The 10,704-nt window shown below is 42.0% G+C and overlaps 2 protein-coding genes across 3 annotated transcripts in view; one reads left to right on the top strand and one right to left on the bottom strand.

Annotated features, from left to right (window-relative positions):
- The window catches only part of mfsd1 (major facilitator superfamily domain containing 1), an 11,577-nt gene extending 8,524 nt beyond the window's left edge, over positions 1-3,053 (bottom strand). Inside the window, exons 1-6 of the mRNA XM_012838430.3 lie at positions 2,737-3,053; positions 2,275-2,327; positions 1,703-1,815; positions 964-1,006; positions 448-515; positions 248-356 (exon numbers count right to left, since the gene is read on the bottom strand). Coding sequence (XP_012693884.2) covers positions 248-356; positions 448-515; positions 964-1,006; positions 1,703-1,815; positions 2,275-2,327; positions 2,737-2,899 — 549 coding nt within the window. The 5' untranslated portion in view covers positions 2,900-3,053. The remainder of the gene's footprint in view (positions 1-247; positions 357-447; positions 516-963; positions 1,007-1,702; positions 1,816-2,274; positions 2,328-2,736) is intronic.
- lxn (latexin) lies at positions 1,788-10,608 on the top strand. 2 transcript variants are annotated; one of them, XM_031573819.2, is made up of 8 exons: positions 1,788-1,874; positions 5,305-5,457; positions 6,441-6,590; positions 6,782-6,844; positions 7,464-7,641; positions 7,850-7,986; positions 9,915-9,977; positions 10,189-10,608. In XM_031573819.2, exons 2-8 carry the CDS (start codon positions 5,314-5,316, stop codon positions 10,315-10,317), a joined length of 864 nt encoding a protein of 287 aa, XP_031429679.1. In that variant the 5' UTR covers positions 1,788-1,874; positions 5,305-5,313; the 3' UTR covers positions 10,318-10,608. The 2 variants fall into 2 exon arrangements, with proteins under 2 accessions (XP_031429679.1, XP_012693885.2); XM_012838431.2 differs by lacking the exon at positions 1,788-1,874 and adding an exon at positions 2,257-2,359.
- The last annotated feature ends 96 nt before the right edge of the window (positions 10,609-10,704 follow it).

Genomic DNA, 10,704 nt, shown 5'->3' with positions numbered 1-10,704 from the left:
TTATATTTTAAATGAACATTGAATTGAATTACACGACTATGAAAACATTTGGCTGAACGGATACATAACAATCAGGTCAAAAAACAAAAAATAACTAAACCAACAGTTAAAGAGAAAGAAAGAGTTTGGATCTTTGTTCGATTGACCGGATCTGTGTGTATCTATATATTTTCTATTTCATCAGATATGATTTGACTGCATTCCCACAAGAAGAGACCCCCAGACTACTCCACTGGAGTGCACATACCAGTCGAGCCATGCTGAGCTGCAGGCCGAACACCAGGTTCAGCTCCTTGCCCTTGAACCAGTTGACGGCATACGTGTTCTGAGCAACGGCTAGGGATTCGCCCCCGATCCTGTCCACAGCAGATCCATAGCCATTATTAACTGACCTTAAGTTCATCGCAAACACCAAAGAAATTAAATTTGCAGGTCAGTGCGTCTTACCCAAAGACAAATCGACCAACCTCCATCAACCAGAAACGCCCAGCCAAAGCACCACCGGCAAAAATGATCTAGAACAACAACACACACACATATATACGTATATATATATATATATATATATATATAGAGAGAGAGAGAGAGAGAGAGAGCTGAGTAAGTGGTAAACCTTTAACAGAAGAGCCCTATGGCTTAGTTCTCCTGGCAAAACAAACTTATTCAAATTTGTCACTACAGAATGTATTTGGAACACTACCGTTATTAATTTCACTAGTTTACGTACATATAAACAAATGTTATCACTGCCACAAGATACATGAATGCCACATAGAGAAACATTATCATCGTATTAGATACAGAATTATTTTTACTTTTTCTCCCAACAATAAAAAGTATCCACGGCATAACTGCTGCGACAATACAATCTAACTTCATAGAACTCAGTGGCTGACAATTTAGTAGAGCACTTCATAAGCATAAACTGAAGGTGATATCGAGAGGACTGTCTGCATGCCATACCTGTCCAACCAACACAAATGTGGCAAAGATGATTGTCCCCAACCTGCGCACACACACACACACACACAGAGATAGAGACGGCACAGATGGTGAGGGTACTGGGCACCGAATTGGTGAGGTCACAGATATAATTAACATTTAAAGACCGTCACCAATATCAGCAGAGCGGCCAGCGATTACACTAATGTAAACAGTCAAGGCTTCGGGAAGTGGGAATAGTGCACTAGAGTGCAGCCCTGCGGCATTGACTTGTGATAGGGAGGTGTTTGCTCGTTACACACACACACACACACACACACACACACACACACACACACACACACACACACACACACACACCTCTAGTAAAATGAAATGAGTGTGATATGGACATGCTTGCGCAACATTAATGCGGCGGCCGCTCGACCCATTTTCTTTTATTCAACAGTGTTTGAGAGGGTAAATTCATTTTCTATCATATGATGAGGCAATAGCTGTCATTACATCATTAATAATGTTTGCCTCTAATCAGGAGGACAGAATGTGTGATAGCACATCTGGCACCGTGATAAAGAAGAAGAAGAAAAAAAAGACAACACTAGACAACATTAAATGATTAATGTATCAAGAAGTTGGGATACAGCAACTCAAGCCTCTAAATATTACATTGGCATATGTGTAGTTTTCAAACTAATTCAGAGAGTTACTGAACATATGGGTTGGGCCGACTCAGAACATTATGACTGACAGCCATGCTCACCTGATGCCAAACACCCTGTCCAGGAGGAAGCCGCCCAGGAAGCACAACACCACGTTGGGCCAAGAGTACCAGGCATACAACTGCATGAACCCGGAAGTATTTAACTTCATGTCCTGTGTCAGGGGGTTAAACAGAGGAACATCACTAACCACCTGAGACTGTGAGTGGTAACGTAAGTACCTCTGCTTGGTGGAAAGGTGTGGAATACAGAGATGTAGTGCACATGTTGAGCTGGTTTAATAATAACTACGGTGTTCTGTGCATGTGTACTTTGATATAGGACAAAACAGGAGAGGCAAATCTAGGTTTGCTCACTGAAATGAAATGAACAGATATGATTAACTAATTAACCAAGGGAGAGCTTAACTTCCCAATAAATACAAAAATAACAGGTCGCAAAAAAACAATGTCCAAATGATGAAATTGCAAGGATAGAAATGCATGGCCTCTGAGGGAAATTATTGTTAATGGCACTACCGCGAAAATCATTGCGACCTGATTTACCAACAAGCCAATTAAAATCCAATCGTTCCCTGAAGCAATATTAGACGTCACACACTGTAGCCCCTCACCTGAATGACCTGCGTCTGGAGAGCAGCGGGGTTATCGTAGCAGAAGTAACTTCCTGAAGGAGGAGAGCAGAGCATATTTGGACTGGTTGGTTGGAAACATTGATATTTAGTTAACTTTACATTGTAGTCAAATGTCAGGGTGACTAGCTAAGAAGCTAACAGATATATTACTCCACAAAGTCAGCTACTTCACAAGCAAACAGAGACACCGAAGGAAGTGATTCATAACTAAGCTATTTAGTATCGAGTGTGAGGGCGTCTGGTCATATAAGTAATAGCTTCGGCTTGTTAAACCTGGCTGGCAAGAAACAGTTTTATACCTGCCCGGAGAAATGTTGTTCTGGTTTAATTGTAGCTAATGTCACATAGCGTCTGTCAGTTAAAACATAACAAGCTAACCTTAGCTTAGGTAGCTTAAAGGCTGGCTAGTGTCATTTGCACACATCAACAAAGATTGCTTACCAAACCCAAGGAAACACATAAACGACAAAACCACAATTCGGTGCGACCAGTGACTTGGGTCACAAATCGCAGGCATCGATCTTGCCCCGGCGCTGCCATTGTCCTGTCCAGAGAGGGAATCCCCTTCAGTGATCAGGTTTTCGTCCTCTCCCCTCCCCGCCATAATTGTGGGTGCATTCAAATCTTAGGCAAACTTTTTCCTAGGTAGCTATGCTAGTCGTGAGATACTTAAACAAAGTCATGTGACCAAGCGTAAACATGTGACTACATCGCATTTCAACATACCGTACTGCAAACAGAGCTCCGACTCTCAACGCAAATAGCCGAGCCCCTAGCGGTGAACGGCTACATAATGCACAATGTATGATGTCATTGTTTCTTTACCTAAACAGTGTGTTACTTTTAAAATGTTTATTAGTAGTCGTACGATAATACGTTCCGTTATTGGATGGGTCCTCGGTGCTCGCAATCTCCATTTCCTCGCTTGTAAAAGTCATCATAGCCCCGGTTATCTATGATAATGAGAAGTAAATTGCTGCAGGGCAGAGATTTTACTTGCTACCAAGGTTGCATGTCCAATTAATTTAGATGGGTTATGAAGAGCCTAAAGTCATGAACAGGACTTTACAGATTGCAAGTTGGGGTAGATTTATAGTTGGCTATACTCACAGTTTTGATTGCACAAAATATAGTGGGTCATGGCCTTAAAGATTTCCACTCATTTAGTGCCTTTTAATTCTAAAACGGTGGCAAAATAAGTTTATTAAAGAAGAAATATAGGCCTATGCCAATGTATTTTCTTTGAGAGAAGACAATAGAAAACTCCCTCAGCTGTCTGCTATTCCCACCCTTTCTTAACCCGGTCCCTGTGTCTGTCAGATCACCTTTCAATGAGAGTAATTTCCTGTGTCATTTAGAATTGCCCACAATTCACTTTGGCCAGGTCATCTGTTACTGAATTTAATCTGCCCTTGACAAACACGTCTTCCCTCCCACTGCCACGGAGGACATTATAATAGCAGTGTAGCTCATTAATTTTTCTAGAAAAAAAGAGGAGAGAGGGAGGTGGAAAATGGAACTCTGCCTGCCAGAGAAGATCATATTTCATTTTTATATTAATCAGTCAGTTGGCTCAGCAACATGAGCGGATTTATCACTCCTCTGGACAGATTGGGAGTAGTGGCTGCTTCCAAAAACCTGTCTGTCTGCAAATGTCAAAAAAGATGATCATGCCTGCATGTGAACCCATTTTGAATGAAGTGCTGTAATAAAACACAGGGAGGTGAAAGCTAGCGACGATGGGTTACATGTGATCTATATCCTAATGAACTACTATCCCCACGGCTCCAGTGGTGAGCAGAATATTCTCTTCAAATAACTGTCACGGGTCTACTTTTTTCCAGACTTATAATGCCCTAGGTTAGATCAATTTATTCAAATTAATACATAATTATGCCATCATCCCTTGGGAATGCTCTTGAGGAAAAGCTTATTTTGCCTTTCTGCTTGGGGAGCGGATCATCGGACACGGACTAGGTCTGCATACGAATCATTTTAACTTAGACACTCAGGCAGGCCCACGCAGTCAGAGGTCCGTGGCATTGTGCTTTTTTCCATATGCTTTGCTGCTCCCTGCTGTCCGTTGTCCAGAATTGCAACCAAATCTATAAAACCTACAGACTCCAAATAGTTTGAAAATATTGGGAAAATACTTTTTGGACTTTTTGTTAATATATTTGGATAGTTGGGTTTGCCATAATGTGCATCATATCATGACCTACCAAGTGACATTTTACTCCTAGAATACCAGTCAAACCAGTTAAAACTCTTACTGTTAAATCTGACACTGTTATATCTGACACTATCAAGGATACGTCCGTTTTGTATGAGCATGACTCTACATCCAGTAATGAAAGGAATATACTTATCCATCTGCGTCAGTGTAAAAGCCATGGCACTTCACTGCTAAAGCACCACCCACCTCTGCCTTCACTCCAGGCCATGTTGAAATATGATGGGTCATCAAAAAAGCTTAGTCGTATACTCAGTCATTAGAGACCACAGCACAACATTGTTAACATTGTGCAGTTATTACAGACAGAACATCCTGTTCGGTACGTACATTAAAAAGGAACTCTCCGCAGTGAACATGGAGGATAGCAGTCTCCCCTAACTCATCCCACAAACATCAACATCATCAAATTAAATTATATTTTAGTTGGACGCCGAGCATAAGTTATAAGTTGTATCATTGTTCATTTCAGGTATATCTTTCCCTGTGTGATCCAAGTGTCAAAACACACACACACACACACACAGTGTATACACAGACAGATGGCGAGAGAGAGAAAGGGAAATATGTGGTGTGTGTTCAGCTGTTTCCTGGTGTCCTGAAAGAAACTGTTTATTTGAGTTCAGCAGGAAATGTCCTCTGTGTATCTGGACAGCATTAGTTCCTGTGGTACCCCAGAGCCTCTTACGTAAGATGGCCGCCCCGGCTGTACGCAGTTTATAACCCAAACGACACACAGCTCGCCCCAGTGTGCTTTCTGTCTCCGTCTCTCCCAGTGGAACACGATGAGTCGTCCCCTCTGTGCTCTCTGGGTCTTCATGGTGCTGCTCGGTGACCGCTTGGCCTCGCCGTACCGTCCAGAAACAGAACCGCTCGATCCTGAGCCTCATGAAGCGAACAGCATTGTGGAGCTAGAAGTGCCTCCTGAGGTGAGTGGGCCACGCTCTGTAAAGAAGATGTAAACCAGCTCCAACACTAGTTGATGCATGGAGGCACTGACGCGAGGGATAAATATATATATATATATATATATATATATATATATATATATATATATATATATGGCCATCCGATAATTATTTACAATAATTTACGGTTTAAAATAAGAACTATTCTTGTAACATTTACAGCTGTAGTTGTGGGTTGGAGGTTCACAATAATTTCATGTGCCATTTCATATCTATGTGTCATTTAAAGGTCTTATGTCATCAGGCTTACAAAGCCGTGTAGTATTTTAGTTATAAGCATACCATTTCTTAATATCTAAACACAAGCATACTTGTAAAAATATTTCTACAGTTAACGCAGTTGACCAATGCTCTGTGATTAAGTGTGCGATGTGTTAACCACTAACACAAGGAATTTAACATCTTATCCAGTGTATAACTAAAATTGCTTTATAACTAAAAACCACCATCCTGGTCAGGACATTATTTGTAAATAATTATGCTAAAGACATTTCAATTGTGCCTATAACTGTGTAATGAGTTAAATAAATAAGTCAGTTTAAGGAACTGTGTGTATGTAGACACACAGGAAACACTTGCTGTTCTGTCTCTTTAAGAGTGGGTGGGATCACTTCTGACCTTGCATAGGAAGTAGGAAGTGGAAATTGCTTGTGTGTGCAGTAGTGTACACACACACACACAGCAGCTTTTCCGCTGTTCTACAAACTCTGTGCAGAACATGTTTTTTCTCCTGACCACGTGAAGGAGGAGGAGATTGCAACAGCGTGGTCAAAGTTCTCTTTAGCACCTGAACCACGCCCCAACCACTCTGTGCTGGGTATTTCTCTTTGTTTCTCACAGATTGTCAGAGTTACTCTGTCTTTCCCTCTTCCCGTCTCTCTTTCTCTCTCTTTGTCTCTCTCTTCTTTTTTCTTCTCTCTCCTGTCTTTTCTGTCGACTGTCAGCTTGACGGAACCATGTCCGATGGAGAGCTGGTCCCGCACCACTACCCGGCCCAGCGGGCGGCCAAGGTGGTTCAGCACTACCTCAACACACGCCACGGCTCGCCCTACAGGTGGATCGAGCTGCACCGCGTCAACAAGGCCAGCCTGGAGGTGAGCTCACTATGATATACACACCCAACGGCAGAAAGGCAGGCAGGCAGATGTGGCCACACTAAAGATAGGACCCGATACTGAGCTGGTTCAGATCGAGGTCACAAAGTATTGCCTTATTTCTCGTCTTTTAGTAAGTAATCAGTAGTTAATGGACACTGTTACTGATGCTGTTTGGCTGTCTTCCACAGGACTTAGGACAGGCTGGGAAAAAATATTACCTTGAGATCTCACTGAAGGAAGTCATCAGCAATGTGAGTATATTTGGCAGTCTCTTCTGCCAACGTGTGTGTGTGTGTGTGTGTGTGTGTGTGTGTGTGGTGTGACTCAGTGTTGTGATAAGAGCTAGTCTGGGTGGGTGGGTGTGTATGAGGTTGTCAAGGCAACATAGTTATTGTGAGAAGCCAGAGGCTTGCACTGTACCACAGGATTGCGATTGGGTAATGGCAGCTGTGCAGGTCTTTGTGAGGGTTGTATTCCATGTGGTTGGTTTTAGAATCCACACAACACAGATGTTTAATGACGATGGGCTTATCAGTATGGGCAACCAGAAGGTCGCCTATGGCCTGCTGTGATTGTGGTGGTAAACATAGTGACCACATGAACATTTCAACCTCGAACCAGTGAAACTAAGTGGAATAAAGACATATATCTTGCCACATTCAAGACCACTCAGAACTTGGATATCTCGGACAACTCGGAAAATAGTACTAGAACGTGTAAAAAAAAAGTAAACATCAGGGAACTGGGATTTTTAGATCTTTCTTCCTAGTTGTATCTGTCTTGCAAGCAACAAAAATGACACTTAAAATGAATGGCAATAATGGCCAGACTCTTCTTTGATAATGTGACTTCCCGTGTCCCCTCCCCCAGACTGATCTAGGCCAGTGCTCCGCGGAGGTGCTCTTCTCTGGGGAGCAGGACCAGGGGGCCCCCCAGGTTCAGTGCCCCTGTGAGGGGCTGCAGAAGCTGAACACCACGGCCGAGGAGGAGGCCCTCTTCCAGCGGCTCAACAGCTCCGCCACCCCCCTCTCAGGGAGCAACATACCAGGTGCTGCACTGCACTGCACTGCACTTCCTGTTGTTTAAACTGACTGTGATTTTGTAGGTTGGTTTTGCAGTCACAATCATAGTTTCAACAAGGAGTTCAATGTTAGGACGAAGCTGAGGCACTAACATTTTATTTGCCATATCTGTTCGTGTAATTGCAATTATGCGTCTGCAAATCAGGACGTTCCATGTCATCTATATATCTGCAGATAGCTACGGTCACATCGCTCCAGAGATGAAGCCTCTTTGGCACCTGGGTGCGGCAGCGGCCAGCTTCGTCATGCTGAAGGAGTCCAACGAGAGCACTCTGTACAACATGGCCCAGGTGGCCAACATCACCCAGCTGGTGAGGTGACGCACAAGCACAAGCACAGATCTGTACACAACACCACATTACCGTTCATTTACCAGGTTTGAGTCAAGGCAAGTTACAGTACTTGGCTATTAGCATTAAAGCGAAGAATGCTTAGAGAGGATGTCACTGGAAAAATGATGGGGTCTTTGACATAAAAGTGATAAACCATGTGATGAGGGTTCTTTTATACAACCCTTTTTTACAACATTCAGGTTCTGGTAATGGAATATACAGCGGTTAAAATAAGTATTGAACACGTCATAATTTTTCTCAATAAATATATTTCCAAAGGTGCTATTAACATGACATTTTCACCAGATGTTGCTAACAACCCAAGTAATCTATACATACAAAGAAACCAAAACAAACACGTTCAGAAATTAAGTTATGTGTAATAATGTGAGATGACACAGGGAAAAAGTATTGAACACGCTTACCGTACTGATATTTATTTCATACTTTTTACAAAAGCCTTTGTTGGTAATGACGGCTTCAAAACTAGTCTTAAGCATTGCTCAGGTGTGATTTTGGCCCATTCTTCCACACAAACAGTTTTCAAATCTTGAAGGTTCCGTGGGCCTCTTCTATGAACTCTGATCTTCAGTTCTTCCCATAGATTTTCAATTGGATTAAATTCTGGCAGCTTTATTTTCTTTCTCTGAAACCAGTTGAGTTTCCTTGGCTGTGTGTTTGGGATCATGGTCTTGCTGAAATGTCCACCTTCGTTTCATGTTCATCATGCTGGTAGTTGGCAGCAGATTTTTATCAAGAATGTCTCTGTACATTTTTCCATTCATCCTTCCTTCAATTATGTGAAGTTTGCCAGTACCGTATGCTGAAAAGCAGCCGCACACCATGATGTTCCCACCTCCAAACTTGTGTTTTTAGGGTGATGGGCAGTGTCATTTGTCCTCCAAACATGGTGTGTATTATGGCATCCAAAGAGATACATTTTGCTCTCATCTGAACAGACTTTATTCTCCCAGTATTTCATAGGTTTGTCCAAATGTTGTGCAGCGAACTTTAAACAAGTTTCAACATGCTTTTTCTTCAGCAATGGAGTCTTGCGTGGTGAGTGTGGATATAGGCCATAGTGTTTGAGTGCATTACTTATTGTTTTCTTTGAAACAATTGTACCTGCTAATTCCAGGTCTTTCCGAATTTGGTCCTGGGCTCTTGGACAACTCTTCTGATGATTCTTTTCACTCCTCTGTCAGAAATCTTGCAAGGAGCACCTGGGCGTGGCCAGTTTATGGTGAAATTATGTTATTTCTACTTCCGGATTATGCCCCAACAGTGCTAACTGGAACATTCAGAAGTTTAGAAATGCGTCCGTAACCAATGCCATCAGTATGTTTTGCAACAATAAGGTTGCGAAGGTCTTGAGAGAGCTCTTTGCTTTTACCCATTACGAGATGTTTCTTGTGTGACACCTTGGTAATGAGACACCTTTTTATAGGCCATCAATTGGCACTGAACCAGCTGATATTAATTTGCACTGACAAGGGGCTGGATTACTTTCTAATTAGTGATAGATTTCAGCTGTTGTCTTGGCTTTCCATGCCTTTTTGCACCACCCTTTCTTCATGTGTTTCATGTCTTTAATACTCATTTCACACTATTACACAAAACTTAATTTCTGAACCTATTTGTTTGGGTTCCTTTGTATGTGTGGATTACTTGGGTTGTTACCAACATCTGTGATGAAAATGTGATGTCAATAGCACCTTTGGAAATATATTTACTGAGAAAAATGGTGACGTGTTCAATACTTATTTTACCCGCTGTGTGTGTGTGTGTATATATATATTGGAAGAAAAGCTATAATATATATATATATATTATAGCTTTTCTTCCACTGACAGGAACTTATACTTATAACTTATACAACTGCTCACTGCTTTTCTCTGTTGTGGCAGGAGACAGAGAATGGCCAGCTGAGGTTCAAGTATCATGTCCTGCTCCATGATATGATCTCACAGGTACTGTGTAAAGCACATGGGCATTTTTACTGAAAAGCTTTCATACCAACATATTTTCAGTAAGAGACAGCTGTTTAGATTAGTTCACTGGTAGTTACTGGTGTTTAGATTAGTATTTGCACTGGTAGTTACCTGGCTGGTAAGGGATGAGACAGATTACGACAGTTCATGTGTGTGTCCATTCCTAAAAACTTCATCACTTAATCTGCAGGAGATCCTCCACTGGAAGCTGCTGGTGTCCTGGTCTCCAGCAGGGGGCGTGAGTGTGCTGCAGACTGAGGGGCAGCCCAAACCTGCTGAATCAACGCCAGAGGACACTGCCCCCACCTCAGCCAGTTGAACCCCTTACGTTCCCACAAATACATGCCAGTTTATCCTGAACTGCAAGCACTAACCACGACGATGAAGGGGGGGAAAGCACTTAAGGAACAGGACAGTCATGGTCATTATGGTTGATGTTAGCAGACACGTTTTATGTAAAGAAATGTTTCAGTCTTATACAATACGCTAATGGCTTGAACATTGATGTTGCATAAATAATAATGCTCTGACAAGCAATAATAAAAAGTAATGACTCACAAATATCCACTGAAAAGATGAAAATTAGGAATAAAAAACTTTTTTTCTTTAACTTTCTTTGAAACACTGGCTGTTTTGTGGAAGCCGATTTGGTTTTAGTTCAGGTATGGACTGATAAACAAGCAAAACTAGGCCCCAAACAGTACAA

The sequence above is a fragment of the Clupea harengus genome, chromosome 9, assembly GCF_900700415.2.
Source record: "Clupea harengus chromosome 9, Ch_v2.0.2, whole genome shotgun sequence".
Lineage (NCBI taxonomy): Eukaryota > Metazoa > Chordata > Actinopteri > Clupeiformes > Clupeidae > Clupea > Clupea harengus.
The sequence above is the reverse complement of the archived record's forward strand: the minus strand, read 5'-3'. Positions and strand labels throughout refer to the sequence as shown.